Here is an 18,224-nt window from a genome sequence, read left to right as displayed (position 1 = left end):
TTTGAACTTTTGTTTTTTGGTGCTGGCTGGATCAGCTCCCCAACACCCAGGGTTCTTGATAAATAAAAGATGAGTATAGGTGTTGGGTAAAGGATGAATGGGAACAAGCTTTTTCCTCTGCCCTCCATTTAACCATCTCTCAAAGTGGCTCTCTGTGCTTAATTTATGGACGTGCATATACCTGTTACGATACATTATAATTATATGTGCATGTCCAAATTCGTACTCCTGATACATATGTATGTGCGTGAGCTCACACACATGCTGTAAGAAACGGCAATTTTCACATCAGCCGATGACTAATTGTGTTTCTCCTCTGCCTCTCTCATTTTCTTTCTATCCTCCCCTCTCTCTATCATTTCTCCTGCGTGCTCTACTCCACTGCTCTTTGCATTGCTGCTAATACAGGAGCACTAAATGATAGCAATAATGGCAAATAATAGGTTTGCAGTCGTCTTCAAAAAGCAGCAACAAGGCCTCGGCGGGTCGGAGGGGGCAACTTAGGGGGAGCATATTTTCAAGTAGTGTGCGAGAGAGAAGAGGAGGAGAAAGATAGAGGCAGAAAGAGAAAGTCACAAGAAGTCGTCACACAACATAATGGATGCGACTTTTTGTCACTTGATGGTTACAGACCTCTGTTTTATTATGTGATATGAGACACAGTTATGTAGCTCGCTTAGTTAAATCTCCAATTAACAGTTTAAATCATAGGTATTTTCTAAGATTCTGACCAGACTGAGTTTTTAAATTCTCGTTTTGAATGAGATCTATTGAGGCAGTAAAAAAAGTGAGTACCCTTTTTTGTTAGTGAGTGAGAGCGTTGGGGTTGACTACAAGAACCAACTGTTCACTGACTATATAATATGTCTCAGACGGCGACATGTGCTATTGTTATGCAGTAATTAAGGTTATTCACTCCATCTGCACTGTAAGTGGTCGTGATGTTTTGCTCCTTTGTGTTTTATAGACATAAAGCAAGCTCTGATTACCAGTGAAGTAGGAAATTCATTTGACATAGTTCAGTTATTTCATCTGTGCATCTATTGGATCATTTTCACATAAACAAATGCTTTCTTTGACTTTATGTCATTAGTTTCAACCTCTTCACAAGCACAAAATGAATGAGTCATAGGCTCCTTTTTTTTTCAGTATCACCCTTGAGAATAAGCTGAATGAATTTCGGTCGCCCCACAATTTAAATGAAATTTACTTCTGTTAGTTTACTGGAGAGGTGTAAAATAAACAATCTCTGATGCATGGACTTCATTTCTAAGCAGATATCTTCTGTTTGAAATTGGAAACAACTTATCAGCCAATAGTTATCTCTATAATAGGATAGCATAATATACCTGCAATGTGAGGACAATGTATTTCAAGTGTTTCCTATCATGTCTCTGTCTTTCCGTCTTTCTCTCCAGGGACACCATTTGCACTCCTTCACGATGCTTGTCAGCCTCCACCCATCCCCGCCCCGTCTTCAGGACAAGCGTTTCCTCTCTCCTCCCTCCTCTCCCCATCATCCTCCTTCTCCTCCTCAGTACCGCTCTCTGCATTATCCTTGTCCTCGGTTGACCCATCCATTCCTCTCCTTGTCCTTCTCTCTCCTCCTGCTCTCTGTACTCCTCCTGCCTGTCTGCGAGTCTCGCAGAGGTGGAGGTCCTGGTACAGGTCCTGGAGGTTCCTCAGGAGGACAAGGTGGACCGAGGGGAGGCAGCACCCAGAGGGGAGTTATCATTCCTCCTCAGTATTCTCCTGGTTCGCAGGCTCTCCCCCCAATCAGTCCCAAACTGATCAACTCACTAAGTATTGCTGTCATCCTGGTGGGCAACTCTAGTGAAGTAGCCCTAGGGGCTGGACTTGAGAAAGAGGACTTCCTCCACATCCCATATCCTCCAAAAGTTGAGGTGGTTACTATGAATGAGACTGACCCAAAGAGTATCATCAATCGTATCTGCGCACAAATGACGAGGAACTCCCTGCAAGGCGTAGTGTTCGGTGACGACACGGATCAGGAGGCCATTGCTCAGATCCTGGACTTCATCTCAGCCCAGACACATATCCCTATCCTGGGCATCAGGGGAGGGTCCTCCATGGTCATGGCAGCCAAGGTAGGAAAACTACTATTGTAGGAAAAAGAACTTGTTAACCATGCCTGATTCTCTACAATAAGATTTCTATTGAATATTCAAGATACTACAAATTCTCTCACAATGGGTGCAGTTTCCTTCACTGTATGATCACTTTGTTCTTCAAAACCACAAATAGGCTTTAAGTGACCATTTAAGTAACATTTTTGATATTTTATCACATTTACTTTTTGTTTTTTCAGAGGATTTTTTTGTCTTCCCCTTTTAACATTGGGGGAATTGTTCTTTCTGGCCCTTCCCTTGCTGGTTGATTTTGTTGTCAATTGGGCTCTGTGAGTCCAAAGTCACATCGAAGCTCCTGACAGTGAGCCATCTCGACTCTGAGATACGTCTGACTGTGAAACGAAACATTCATATACATCTCAAGTCAAAACCATCCCTGTGGGATCAGGATGCAGAAGGTCTGGCACAAATCAGGCTGCAGAAGGAGAATCCGTGTTCCAGATATTGAACAAAAGCTTTGGAATATCTTTAAATAATGTTGTGTTAATAGGCTTAGCCTTGTTTAAGTCCCTCCCAGGAGAATGATGGAATCCTGGAGATGCTGAGTTGGGTTTTTATTACCTTCCGGGGTTTTCATTTATGCAACCCTGCTTCTGGAGAAAATGGGATGTACAGATTCCCTGTGCGGTGGCACTGGCAGCATGTGTTTGATTTTAAAGGTATATTTGCTTTAGTTTGACTGATGCAGACTAAGCAGGTTTGTCATATTCTCTCTGAGTGTGATCCTCCTTAACCCAACAGATAGTGTGTGGTCAGAATATAAGCATGTTCCCGAGCTGTCAGATCTGCTGCATGGTCCTGATCAGTGGTTGAAACTGGAGCTCAAACATCATCTTATTGGAAGCAACCTTACGTTATGTGTGTACATGTTATGGAGGACTTTGTGTTATTAAGAGCCATGCATATTTCTGTGTATATATTTATATAAGGCATTTTAGTGAACAAGGTTAAAGGGAATACACGGTACATAATCTACCACTCTTTCCATCTGTGGGGTAGGTAATGTGATCCTACGAATGGAATTCACGTCTAGTGTGAATACATGTATTGATTCAAATGCATTTAGCGAAGTCGTTATCAGCCAACTAAATAGAATGATTAGAAAAGCAGTTGTATTAGACAAACTGTGGTGATTATGTTGGGATGCAACTGTGCAACCTGAACAGACTGTTAGCCTCTGTGAATTATATTTATCAGTTTTAATCATCGCCTCAGAGAAAATTACAATCAAGGCTTTTGCTCAACTCAAATAAAGAAAGGATCAAGAAACAGTTTCAACTCAAGGAGAAGTGGATAGTGTGTAATCAAAAAGATGATACATTCAATTTCCTGTCAAGTTTATAGACACTTATGCATATTTGAACCTAATAGTTGACAAAAAATGGTTCAAGAGATGATGAGAGAGAAGGGGAGGTTAAAGGTAATGTAGTAACACAACTTGTGTGGGAGTGAACGAGGAGGAGAATTTTGCTCAGCATACAATTACCGCATCTGGCTGCTGAAACAGAGGGCAGAGACTGTAAGTGACAGGAGGAGGGAAAAAAAAAAAAAAAAAGTGTCACAGACTTGGAAAAGCATTTCTGATGGAGTAAAGCACAGAAGATGAGTGTGTGTGTGTGTGTGTGTGTGTGTGTGTGTGTGTGTGTGTGTGCGTGTGTGTGTGTGTGTGTGTGTGTGTGTGTGTGTGTGTGTGTGTGTGTGTGTGAGCGCGCGGCCGTGCAATGGGTGGCTACTTGCATTAGACGTATTTTATACTCGCCGCTGTTCTTGAGGAAATATCTGTATTTTCCCCTTCTTCAGTTGGCTTGTTTTCCTTAAACACACACACAAAAGGAAGGGACAAATGCAGTGCCGTTGGCATGGCAACCACTTGCTTAAAGACTTCTCTCTTCATATTGTATAAAAGCATTTACTCTGTAGAAGGAGAGGGAGAGATAAGTGAGTATTTCTGAGTGTGACAAAAGCAATGATAGTGTGAAAGTGAAAAGGCATAATGGCGTATTGATGGTGTGAGGTTGAACTGATGAATGAAAAGATTAAAGTGGAAAAGGGGATCGGAAATATACTGGTTAGAGGGGAGGAGATTTAGGTTGTGAGCTCCTTCAGCTGCTTTTAAAGATTTGTGTTTTCCTCAAACTATATAATTCAAACCTAACCTCCCCAACCCAAACCAGGAAAAGCATCAAACCACAAAAAGCAAAAACCCTGCTTCCTGATCTAAATCCCCACACATATCCACAGATATGTGCCATTATAATGATTGTTTTCCAGCATTAACAAGCCACTTAGTTCAATTGACCTTTAAGCTGTGCATTGATTGATTGATTGATTATTTCAGAAGCATTTGAATTCATATCTTATACCGTTACGGCTTTTCCATAGTGAATTTGTACACACATACCTTATCCTATAGAAGCCGCATGCTCACGGATAGGGTTCGTGAAGCAGTATCTGCTGGGAAATTAACTTGCCAGGTCTCCTGGGTCATTTAGCTTGTGCAGCGTCTTCCTACCTCCGCTGCCTTTTGGCATGCAGACCAAAGGATTGAACAGATTGATTTCATTCAGTTGAGCATAATATTGCACACGTAAAAAGCTCCTGTAGTTGACAGGCTTGCTGTCAGTAAGAGTGAGTTTTAATAGCAAGGGTACGGGATTTATTCAGAAGACTTATTTTATCAGACTCCATCATTCCATGCATATCCTCCCTCTTTGGAGTGGTTCAAATCTGTGACACGGGAGTGGCAAATAAAAGTCCAGAACAACAAAGAAGCTATGATAGTGTCATATGTTTTGGACTCTCCAGTTATTTGTTCCCTCAGGGGTCGACACCCTCAAGATGGTTCGGTAATGATCAGAGCAAAGAATTATATTGAGTGACTGAAATCATCTCTTTGGGTTGTGGTGGATGTTTTTATGTTTTGTTTTGATAATCTTGATTTACAAAAGATCAACAGAATAATGTAGGGTGGGACAGCATGAACCTAGCTATGCATGTTGTTTGGACACTAGGGGTGTGCCAAAAAAATCAATTCATAAAGAATCACGATTCTCATTTACTACGATTCAGAATTGATTTAAAATGTCCCGAGATAAAATAAAATAATAAAAAATAAAACAAATCCGCGAACAGGCGAGCCATTTTGTATGCGGGATGTTTTGATGTCATCACAGAGCCGGTTCTGGAACATATGCATGCCAGTTAAGCACCAAAACAAGAAGGAAACTACAATAAGGGAGGAAAGAGAGATTCGACCGTCCCCGTCCCCGTTGAAGGCAAAGATTTGGACTATTTTTTTTTTTTTTTTTTTTTTTAAGTCACCACATTCATTCATTCATTTCTTCGTGGGTAGGGGGGCGTGCCTGATTAGTGACTCCCTCTGAACATTTTCCCAACAGATATGTTCCTTTTTATTACGAAAAAACAAAAACAAAAAAATGCTTATGTGAAATGTTGGCCAGTTCCGTGTTTGCAATGAATTCTGTTTTTTTGTGATGGCAGATTTTATTGGGCCCTATTTACCGAATGCCCGGGAAGACTGAGCTCGACGAGAGCTTCACAGTGTGCAAGGTTTGCAGGAACTCATGTTTAAGTGCACTGTTTTTTGTTTTTTGTTTTTTTTGTTTTTTTAGAAAGAGACACTTTTATTTTTGTTACTTATATGTGATATTTCTTTTATGAAACAATTCCATCTAAGCATGGACATATGTTTCCAACTTCATAAATGTGAAAAAGACACTTTAATGTGATCATAAGATCATAAGAATCATTTACACACCTATGGATTGAAGCAGAAATCATTATGAATCCAATTGATCTCGAATTGAATCGTAGCCCCACATATCGGAATCGAATCGAATCATGAGATAGTAAAAGATTCCCACCCCTAATGGACGAACTTGTGTGCATAGGTCTGCAGGAGCGCAAGAGAGTGATTTTCTTTCCAGCATCGAAAATTCAATTCTGTTAAGGTTGCCGAGTCCATTGCTTATCAGTCCATAATAATGTCAAATCTATTGTGGCCAAAATCCCTCTGTTCCCACAAGCTCTTCACTTTAGGGCTCTATATAGGACGGCAAAGTTAATTTCTGAGCAATTATATTTCCATGAAAAAAAAAAAGAAATACTGAACTTGTACGCCTTGTAATGGTATTTGATCTCTAAACTGTATTATTCCACAGACTTGACAAGCCCAGTAGGCATGGAGCAGCCGGATAAACTGTATTGATACCCTGGGGCACACCAAGCTGGATTTTCCTTTGCAATACCCCACTATAATGAGTCAGTGACAGATGCAGGTAGGCTCATTATGTACCAAACAATTTGAAAGCCTCCATTTAGCCATTAATTCACCCGGTGCCATGTGTTGGTATCGGCATAATAGAACAACATAGTTGGCCCCAGCCAGCACTCAACCCTGGCTCTGGAGAATAATGAGGTCTTCCAGATGTATTGTGTGGGACTTAAACTGCGTGTATTTGCTGTTGTGCACGTGTGTATGAGCATTTGTATGGACACTTACACTTGCTTGTATTCAGCGATAATGGCCTCTTTGCCTGTTTTGGGGGAGATTGCAGCAGTTGTTTCCACTGCAAAGAAGGTAGAGAATTCCTGTCATATTTCTCTGAGACGTTTTATTTCATTTTAAAGTTGATTTTATCAGTTTTTTCCCGGGGATTTTGTTAGTCCATTCGACACTGCCTGCTAGTTTTAAACCCTACATGGGGCTTAACGTCCCTGCTTGTGGAATATAAATTTCTCTCGGGGTGAAAAACTGTCTGCCGGTTGGCCAATAGAAAAACCCAAGGATGATTGGACCACTGCGCTGTGACTCTCTTGTTGTGTGATTTCTCCAGATAGCAAGAGCATGAACAAAACTGCCTTTGTACCACTAAAGAAATAAAAATTCCTTTCGATATACAGACAGAGCGCATTCTGCCAGTGAGAACTGATTCACCACTCCATGATTGATTACGACAATTATACGTCCTTCCTTTCTGACAATGGCTCTCCTTCTCGCAGAAGTGTTTGAGGGCTTCTTGTCGGACAGGCATGGCCAGGTAAATTAAATTGAACTGTTTTCCCACTGTCGATTTGACATTAGCCAGACCAGCTGCTAGCCGTACAGTGAGACATAAGTCGTTGCCAATCTGCAGCTGACGTGATTATTTGAGCCGATGGGGCTGTCATTTTTCTCATCTTATTGCTCTTGTTCCCGATTTGTGGTTTTATGAGTCCCCTCATTTCATCCTGCATGCTCCATGTATCCCATTACGGCTGGTGGTTGTACATGAGGGGATGCTGGACTACTCCTGTAATGCCCTCTTTTCCAATTAGGACCAATCCCAGAAGACAAGAGAATTAAAGAACAAACTAAATTAATAAACTTCACACTACGTATTCCTGCAGCTATAATCAGATATTATGCTTTAGTTTTCTTGCCATTTGCAAGTCGTGTGTAGACAAGGTTAGTCTTCAGGAAAAGGAAGGGAATGTCATCATTAGCGGAGAACATCAGTAAGATATCGCTGCGTTCAGTGTCAGAAATTGCACAGACAGGAGTGTCTGCTCTGTTTCTGCGCTACCACTTCAACGGAAATGCTCCATATGTCACTGTAACTTCCATAAGTGATGGCGATACATTGTGACACCAATGGTATAAGTTGTTTAGAAGAGCAAAGAGAAGTCTGGTCAAGTTTGAAACAGTGGACTCTTCTTAATCTTCACAACACTAGGTTGTATTAATAACAAGACCACTCTTTGAGAATTGAGATGCGAGATTCTGATTACTTTGTAGGTTTGTACAGGGGCTGATTGATGATGTTCCTATTTTCTTTGTTGCACATTTAACCCTTTCAAAGAGCAACATATTGAAATCTGTGGTATGCAGAATGTGATTATGAAGTGTTATATTGTGTATCATTCCAGTAGTCCTCGACAGCTCAATACTGTATGAGGATGTGTTCCCACTTAGCTTTCTTGGGATGCGCCTAGTGATTTATTTATTTTTTAAATCTTTATTAATGAGTTCATTTATTTATTTCTTGAAAGTCGACGTTGAAGCTCAATTTGTGTCCTTGACTTAAATATTGCTAACATGCATTTCAGAGTGTGCTACCAGTGCTCCCCTAGCTTTGTGTTTTTTTGTTTTTTTTTTATCAACGTAATGTATCAGGGAAAAGCTCAGGCAAGCATCAGTGTTTGTCCCTCTTGGACCACAAATATGTACAAATCAAATTTCATCAGTCGATCTGGTCAATTTAGTGAAACATCAAAATGTCAACTACATTATGGACATGTAATCGGAAGATTACTAAAATCAGCAGACCTCTTCCTTGGGGACGCCTAACAGTTGGTGAGAGCTTCGAGGCTGACTATAGTAGTGGTACAGACCATAGCTAGACCAACAGAAAAGCTATAATCTTTCCTAACCTACAGGTATTTTTCTTGGAAAAACTTTACAACATGGCTCTGACTCCCGTGCAGTACAACAATGGGGTTTTTTATTGGCTGGAATAAAATGCCAGTGAGTGAACATAAGCCAATACTTAAAAAAAATAAATAAATAAATAAAAAAAATAAAAATGGTGAAACAAAAGTAGTTCAATGTTATTAATTTCAAGGATCCAGGTTTATAATTTCACGTCTCATTTCTTCCGATGTGTTGACATCTCAGCTGGATACACATCAAGAAGTGATTTTATGTTCCCCCATTAGTGTTTATTCAGTTTTTCTGTCTCACAGTATATCTACCGTAATGATGCCAACCGGGGACACTGTACAATCAGTTTATGTTGCAAGTAAATACTTCATATCAGTGTTCGAGAGAGGGCAGAGGGCCAGATTACTTTTAGCTCTTAGACTGACACTGATTTGCCCAGCATACTGCAGCCCAGTTTCATTCAGTAACACACAAATGCACCTACAAACAACAATCTAGGATGAAATAAAAAAGAAATGGGGATAAATGGAGCTAATTCTTCCCCGCAGTCTCACATTTTTCTTTTAACCTTTTCCCATCTCTGCCCTCCTCTTCTTTTTCATGACAAAGACAGCACCACAGGCTGTGTATGAATATCCGGCCCTCACTGTCCCATGAATAAAGTCCATGCTCACACAATTAGCTTTTAGTGCTCTCTAATTTTTTTCTGATAAAGTTCTTAATTTTAATTGTGCCCTTCAAATGGGCTGCATATCGTTTTGCGAACTCAACTTTGTCTTTCGCTCTCTTCTCCCTCTCGCTCTCTCTCCCTCCTTGTCTTTCTCACCATATAATGAGTTCTTTTTATCAGCGGCTGTGCTGTGCCTGGACAGGATGAGTCATTTTGGGGATCACATGAGACGTCTTTGCATTGCACTCAGTTACAACAGGTTTCAGAAAGCTTTGGGGGCCTCGCTCAGCTTTTCCCTGCCAACCACTGGCTGATTGGGTTTTTAGCATTTGAGCATATAAAACCTAATTACCAGCAAATTTTAAGTAACGTAAATGTAAAAATGATGACATGGCACATGGTTTGAAGAACCAACTTATGTCATCTTTGAGAACAAAAGCCAGCTAATATCTTTCTGGTTCCTCAACCTTTCATCTGTTTGAGGCAAATGATATTCAGATGTATTTGGCACGCAGACTATGACAGTATTATTTGGTTGTTCTGATGCCTCACTTATGATTAACTGGGTTAATGTTGCCTAATGTGTAACTGTGAATTATGGCTCCTCTCTGTCAGACATGATTAAGTACAGACTGATTGATTTAAAATTCCTTTAAACAAACAGGTTCTTTAAAAGCAGTACATTTTAAAGAAAGACGAAGGTTGTTTAAGGTTTAAAGTGGTATGTAAATCTAAAAAAACTAATAATTCGTGTGTATGAATATAACTTTATACCTTAATTCTTCATTGTAGTTTTTTTGTTGTTGTTGTTGTTGTTGTTGTTGTTTTTTTGGCACCACAAATTTTTTTCCTCCTGGTACCAAATTAGGCAAATGAATTTGTGGAATGCAACAAATAACACGCTATTTTAACTGATCGCACCCGATGAATACATCACTAAAATATTCCCAGTGTATGTTGGAGAGCGTGAGGCCCTCGGCTGATGGTATTAACAAAAGCTAACAGATCTCAGGTGTTATCAGACCATGACGCCAATCAGTGAAACAAGTTGTTGGAGCTACTTTTAATTGTTAGAAAAACACACTCAGACATTTTGACTTTGCTATTCACATTGGATATCCAATGTTGTGAATCTAGCCTCGCAAAAGAGATCACAAAAGGCTTTTGATCAAAAAGAGTTGATTTGCATAAAGCTGGAAAGGGATACAAAGTGAGTTCAAAGAGTTTAAGCATCCGTTGGTCCACATTTGGACAAACTCCCTATAAATGGAGGTGATTTTGTTCCGTTGCCTAGAAGAGACTGTCAAATAAAAATGACTCTAAAGGCACATTGTAGAATAATCTGTGTAAAAATGAAACTCAGCGTAGCAGCAGAAGGCTTGAAGGAATCGTTGGACCAGAATAACATCTCTGATGAGTCTACCATAAACAAATCATGGTATATGGTTGTTTTGAGCATGTTTTCAACACTACAGAGGAAGCTGCCACAGAGGGTCTTATGAAACTATGGCTGAATTGTTTAGCAAGAACACGTAGCGCTATGTTTGGTCGACACCAACATGAAAACAATGCCGCGGTGAAATGCGCTGGAAGAATCATCATGATTTGAAGCATTGCAGGCTGGATGCTCAGCATCATTGAGGGAACGCTAATCCCCATGTTTATCGCAGTATTTTGTAGGATAGCTGTCAGGACACCAAAGTTTGAGCGGCCCAGTCGGATCCCAGGCCTTAATCCCACAGAGAAACTGTGAAATTACCAGGCGAGAGCCACTCACACAAGATGTCCCTTTAACGTAGCCTCATGAGAAGCAAAAGGATGTTTAACCATTAATGGGTGGATATGCATACTCTTCCACATGCACTGTCACTGTTTAATTGCTGTTAACTAAAACCTTGTTTGTTCGCATTGTTTTGAATTCCCCTTGAAATAATTCTAACCCAACAACATGGTGCAACATGTGCATCTACCCACCTGAAAAATGTAGGTCCAATTTTCGCTGTTTTCAGTTGTGCTGTTGGTCTCCAACAACATCTGAAGGACAAATCTGGCTCCATAACTTCTAAACGCTGCACCTACTACTTGTTGAGTTTGTCCCTCTGGGGAAGAGAATATACATTGGGCTTATAAGAGCTGGAAAGTTGGCAAGAGACCAAAGCAATCACAATAAATAATTAAAACCCTCTTGAGTACTTAACTGTAAATGCTGATAATAATTCTGGTTTGCCACCACTAATGACCCTTTTAACATCACACTATGAAATTTGACACATTTGATTGCTAAATGACAAACTTGTTCCTGTGACCTATGGAGAGAAAGCGTTGATCAGATTAAATGACGAACTGTCGTGTTACTTATTACTTTAACGCAGCTGCTGTTGGTGTGGTGTGGAGCTGAACTTCCTAATGATGTCAAGTCTATTATATATAAGCACAATGTAATATAAAAAGCTGTAAAGTAAGGAGAGCCTTGATCGGTAACCAGCATATAATGCATACATGTAATGCAGAGCACATCTTATACAAGTATTGCAAACAGCACTTTGGGGTAATTTTCCCCTCCATTGCACACTATTCATGAAAATTTAATTTTTCTCAGGTCCCAAAGCCCAATCCTCAAAGCAGTGCTTGTCTCTTGCCACAAAAAAATTCCAGATGACCCCTCTATATTTTTCACCATTCAGTGTCATTAGGGGTTCATACTTGAAACAAACTGTCACTATGTTAAGATCATTTTTTTCGAGTGATGTACATTTTAGAGGCTGCTCTGGTGCCACTGTTCATGAGATTAAGCTTCATCATGCAACAGTTATATGCTCAGGGACTACCGAAAAGAAAAAAGACAGTCAGTGAGAGATAAAAAATACAAAGAGCCAGCGGAGAAACAAATGGTAATGTAATGTAGTGGTTTTCATAGTTTTGCATCAGGCTGAGGAAGGGCTCTTAAATTCTGAGAGAGAGCCCGCTGATCTGTTGGTATTTAATGCCAAACAGACAAAAAAAAAAAAAAAGAAAAAAAGGTTGATTTTGTGTAATTGCATGAAGCATGGGAGTGCGATCATTTATATTCATCAGTGAACCTCAATTTGTTGGAACTGAAATAGCAAATGAGAGAAAGAGGGAATACAGAAAGAAACATTTTGGTGCAGTACTTAGGTTTTGCACTTACGTCAACTTGTGTTGACACAGCGGGCATCCACCTCACAACTGTCTAACAAAAAGGCTCCAGTTCAAATCGATAAAGCGTGTGTTCGGAATTTACATAACATTGACTATAGATTTTGCTCTAAGATGTGGGCGGTTTCATGGCTCCAAGTGGATAATTAGTTAAGAAACTGAGCTTATATATAACTACAAGCCTCCTATTTCGACTAGGGCACTTTCACATTACCAAACACTATTTCTATATTGCTACAGTAGTTGATAAACAAGATGTGTATGATTAGAATAGGAATAATAAACATCCATTACAAGAACACATCTTGGCTGAAATCAGAAATAAAATGCCAGATGGCCAGCGATGTAAAAGTGAATTCATCTGGCAGACACTTTTGTCTGAAGCTCCATTTTTATTCGAAATTTTGGGTCCAGTGCTAATCAGGGACACTTGGACATGTGGACAGGAGGGGACTGGGATCTAACCCACCAGCTCTACCGCCTGAGCAGTTTCTGAACAGTAGAAAGGATTTTTTCTCGATAGAAATAAGACAATGTAACAGACAGATAACTTCTGTCTGAATGTGCTTTTACGAACAGGTGCTCTTGTTACTCACTCTCCTCTCTAATTAGCCTTGGCCCCATTCTCACACTTATACTACGCAGCACTCGGGCCTGCTGTGGTTTACAACTGAACCTCTTGACCTTAAGTATACACTTGAAGTGTTGTTTTGCTTAATTTCTCTCTCATTGGTCTGGATGCTGTTGCACAGCTGCTGAGTTTTCAAGCTGTCACTCTGCGCAGAACGGAGTCTCCAAACAGTGACAATGATGGCGTTATAAAATGACTTTTCCATATAATACCCCCGGGCACTTTCTATATTTAGTACACAGGAATGCATTCACACAGAAAGCCAGAAATCCAGTAAAGTTTTATATGAACACATTTGAGCCTTATGAAGAAGTTTTCTCTTCATTTTGACGACCTTTAGGGAGTTATAACTGTGAGGGGGTCAGGTTGGTTCGTTATGTGGATGGGCACTAGCCGAGGCTGTTCATACCAGGGTGAAGCTGTTAGAGTGCTAACAGCTGCAGTGTGAGGAGAGCCAGATTCCAAAATGTTCAGCTTTGGATAGTGTGCATGTCTTTTTCTGTTTCTGGTTGTCTGCTCCGAATTTTTCTTATCTTTTCCGTGGATTCCACCGCTTCCCTCTCTATTTCACTCTCTCACTCTCTATCATATTACATCTTCTCTTTCTCGTGGCCCTTCCCTCTAATCTTCGCTTTCCCTTTTTCCCCCCTCTGGATCAAAGTAAGCCAATGTTCGCTGGCTCAAAGCCTATATTATTCTCCCCCTTCAAAGTGCGTGCACTGTGTATAAGTTGAGAAAATGAAATGTCGTTCAACATTTTTGTATTTTGGACATGCTACAAGAAAATGCTAGAGTAAAGGGGGATTACCAACAAAGAGATTCTTCTTCCACCAGTAATTACAATACCTGAAAATGAAGCACTGTGCTTTTTGTCAGCTATAATACAGCTTGTGATACACAGCTGCTCCTACACCCAGTGGAAGTGTTATTGCAACAAAGCTAGGTCTCCCCAAATCAAGTAATTAGGAAGGAGACCAAGCAGTTGGATGCGAGATTCAAAAGGAGGCAGCTCATGTGAGCTGCATAGTTGAACACCTAAATGTGTGAACCGCTGATACAGTCACTTGCTGCAGTACAGGTTGCACATTTCTCAGGTCACTCAGGTTTGCATCATTTCAGAGGGGGAGCACTTTAGCATTTCAAAAGCCAACCTTGACTGGAAGCCAGACGTCTGAAACCTTCAGAAAGCCGCAAGGCAGAAGAGTCATACATGATTTCAGCCAGACTTGTTTCAGACCTCTGAACAAACCACATCGCCTGGTTGTTCAGGGATTCAAATACACCTGGTGTTTTGTCACAGATGGGGGATCAGTTGCTTTAATAGCATTGAGGTTTTATTGGCATCCAAAAGTAATGACTCAACAATATTTTTAGAGCTGCAAACAACTAGTTCATCAATTGATCAGTTAGTTCGCAAAATCAACCAGCAACTATTCTGGTATTCAGTTAATAATTTCTATAATTTTGAAGCAAAAAAAGCGACAGATTTATGCTTCTCACGAGGATGAACTAATTTTATTTTTTTACACACAGTGTGACAGTAAAACTGTTATCATACACCCCATCCCTCTTCTTTGAAGATTTACCAAAAAAAAAATTATGAAACCAAACTAAAAAGGTTATTTTCATTCATCCCTTTTGATTACAGCCATTACCATGGTTTCCTTTCTTAGCTGATACTTAACATGTTGCCCCGCAAAAAAAGCCACAAACACGATAGAACAAAGTGTTTCTTTTGCCGCATTATTTTCATTTTTTATTTTTATTTTTTTTATGGATTGAAGGTCTCTGGTGTGACCTTTAATGTGGAAAACACTGTATTAATGTATTTATAACTAAAAATCAAAACCAAATCCATGTCAACAGATGCTGTGCTGTGATAAAAGGATTATAAAATGCTTTGCACAGATGATATCAGGAGACTTTGATTTTTCACAATATATAGAGTTTGTAGTGGGATTTTTTTATAGGTATTTGTCACTGTTTCAGATGAATCTGCAATGAAATCGCTCTCCAGTTGTGACCTACATGCAGAGTATATTATTATGCCCAAGGGGAGGGTGTGGTTGCGTGATCAGGAACGTTTTGCTCTGATGAAGCAGTGACATAACTCTGTTTCTGTTGTTGTGATGAGACCTCATTATGTTGAATCATCAGCCATCCACTGCAGAACAGTATGGTTGTTAGAGTGGACATTTACAGTTCATGATCGGCCTCGCCCCCTACCCCCAACTTTAACCCAGACATACAGCAAGTATGACTTCAAGTACGGTCCACTTCTGTCAGCTTGGCTTAACTTGTTTTATTCATATATTTATACTTGTATGTATATGTACGCACACACACAAATACATACACATATATATGTATATGCATGCGTGTGTGTGTGTGGAATGGTAGTCTGTCAATATGTGGGTGGTCCCAGCCTGCAGACTGTCACGGTCAATAAGACAATATATGGTAAATTTGTCCCCTGCAGCCTAATCTGATGGAAGTAAGTGAAGAGTGAATACACAACAAAATACACTGAAGAACAAAAGCTACAAGTACAGCTAATAATATTAGGAGGACAATTTGTTTCTTCTTTTCCCCAAAGGGCCAAACACATAATTGAGCTACCAACATAAGTGGCCTGGAATTGAGTTATTATAATTGACCTCAGGTGTATCAATGAATAAAACAGTGTGCAGGAATGCGGTCACGTGTGTCTTCTGCCACATATGCAGACTTAATGCATTAGAACATTCCTATATTTTAGTGCATGCAGTGCAGTAGAGTGTAAGTAGATTTTTTTTTTTCATACAAATGGCATCTTTAGCAAGGCCGTTTCTATGGAAACCGGGTTGCCACGGAAACACTGCACGTCTCTTTGAATTAGAAATGTATTTTTCTGTCCCTCACTGCTCCCTGCTCCGTACATCTCTCCTTCACTTTTGGTCTCCTGGTCCTCGTCCTCCCTGACGCCCCTTTGACAGTCTTTGACAGGCCAGCTGCTGTCAGTCAAAAAGTCTTGCACTGTTGAAGGAGAAGTGCAGCACAAATCGACGGGGCATCTGTACTCTCGAAGAAGGGGGGAAAAAAGAAAAAGAGGGAAGGAGCTCTTATCTAGGAGCCTTGGTTTTTAATCAAAGACATCCCATTGAAATAGGAAGGAAATGTTGGGCGACATTCAAAACATAATGATGACGAGGAGGATGCTGTGAACAGAAGAGCAGGAAGACTGAAGGAGGAAGGGAGGGCTACAAAGACAGAGAGGGAGAGATAGCTGATGAAAGGGAAAAGGGAGAAGTGATTGATTTTTGCTCTCATTTGTGCCTCTGGTATCTGTGTAACCATGCTGCCACACTTATTCAATCTATCTGATTCAGCAGTATGCATGATAAAGAGAAGATAGATAGAGATACATATATTCAGAGATACTTTCCCGAAAGGGGGGGGGGGGGGGCAAGTGCAACAGATTGACAGATCCCAAAGAAACAGAGAAAAGATAAAAGCGGTCTGGGGAAAGTGTATAAATGAGGAATGTGGAGTTAATCACTCTCATTTCCCAGGTGTAGATGAATGCTGCTATTGAGGTTGTGCTTCAGGAAAAGTGGAGGGGGTGAGGAAAAACAGAAGGGAAAGGAAAAGAGAGTCAAGACGTGCTGAAGAGAAGTGCGTCATGACAAGGTTTTGAACTGCATGTCTCTCATTGCACGCTGCACTTGACTCTAACCCGCACTTCTCACCTTGTGTGCTTGTTAGAGAGGAAGGCAGAATTGAAAAGGCAGGCGGTATAGATGGACAGAAGAGAGAGGGAGAATCAGAACAAAGTACGAGAGCAAACATGCATTCTGACATGGTTAAGGGTTCATGTGAAGCTCTTATAGCTATAGATCAGCTAAAGAATGTGTGGTGAACAAAGGAAAAATGTAAGTTTTTATATATATATATATATAAAAACTTACATTTTTCCTTTGTAAGTGAGTGTGCTCCTACATTCCTACATGTGCCTGGACATGTGGACCTCAGAGGAAAAAAAGATTTTCTCTAAAGTTCTCCTTCAAGCCCTCCTGCATCCTTACACCAAGTCATTACAAATCAGTCTAGTGCTTCTTGTATGATCATGCTGACAAATAAACAACTAAGCCAAAAAAAAAAAAAAAAAAAACAGGTGAAAACATGACCTCTAATCCAAACTGAGGAAGTGGAGACCATAGAAAGGGCATTTGGTTGCATGCATGCAGGGTACCTTTACAAATTAGAAATACATTTCTGTTTCTAACGTCTTGTTTCTAACATGCGTGCATAAGCATCTACTAAGTGTGTTCCCAGTAAAGTCAGCCTGGTTAAGGACACATGTTGGAACAAGGTATTAGGTTTTCTCTGTGGGCGTGCTTGTAGTTTCAGAAAGAGGCAAAAAGACAATCAAAGAGAGACGGATGAAAGACCTATTGGCTGTAGTATTTTACCAGCTCAGAACTAAATTGATAAAATAAAGTGAAAGCAGCTGTCTGGCCTAATCCCAAGTTACAAATTGTCTCAAGTTTCAGGGAAGTGGTGTCTGTGTGCCTGTGTGTGTGTCCACACAGCATCAGGCAGCCGAGCCTGATGTTCTTGTCATCGAAGCTGTCTACACGAGTAGTTTGGATGTGGAGCACGGCCATCTTCACCTTTAATGTGCCAACGCAGCAACGGCAAAGCAGAGAAGATGTGCCGTTGCAGGGAAAGTGCACGACTGGTAATATTAAGGATGGCTGTGTTCACCGTGTGCACCTGTAAGCCTCACCGCTTACTGAGCAGACATGACCCATAACACGAGGCCCAGATATGCCCAGGTATACGAAAAAACCGAACAAACAAACAAAACATTCTGCCGACAGGTTAGAGCAGCCTTCGAAGACGTCACATGTTGAGTTTACTACTTCCAAGGCTAAAACATGGTATTTGAATGATATAGGCATTATACAAGCACAGAAAGTCAAACAAAACAAAGCTACACGTTGCATCCTGGGAAATGTAGGATTCAAAATGAAAGTACTTAAGGCTCTTCTGCTTCTGCTCTCATAAAAGCCCATAAAGGTTAAAAAAAAAAAAATGAATGGAACAGAACCAAGCACAATCTGATGATCTGTGATTTAAAAAAGATTTTCCTTTTTAATCAATAATAAAGCT

General features: G+C 40.3%; 1 protein-coding gene across 1 annotated transcript in view; it reads left to right on the top strand.

The window, feature by feature from the left end:
* Window positions 1-1,442: 1,442 nt before the first annotated feature.
* The window catches only part of grin2bb (glutamate receptor, ionotropic, N-methyl D-aspartate 2B, genome duplicate b), a 58,415-nt gene continuing 41,633 nt past the window's right edge, over window positions 1,443-18,224 (top strand). Inside the window, exon 1 of the mRNA XM_029504087.1 lies at window positions 1,443-2,108. Within this exon, the coding sequence (XP_029359947.1) occupies window positions 1,443-2,108 (666 nt within the window). The remainder of the gene's footprint in view (window positions 2,109-18,224) is intronic.

Source organism: Echeneis naucrates, chromosome 1 (assembly GCF_900963305.1).
Source record: "Echeneis naucrates chromosome 1, fEcheNa1.1, whole genome shotgun sequence".
In the NCBI taxonomy this organism is placed as follows: domain Eukaryota; kingdom Metazoa; phylum Chordata; class Actinopteri; order Carangiformes; family Echeneidae; genus Echeneis; species Echeneis naucrates.
This window is presented reverse-complemented; position numbering and strand designations above follow the sequence as displayed.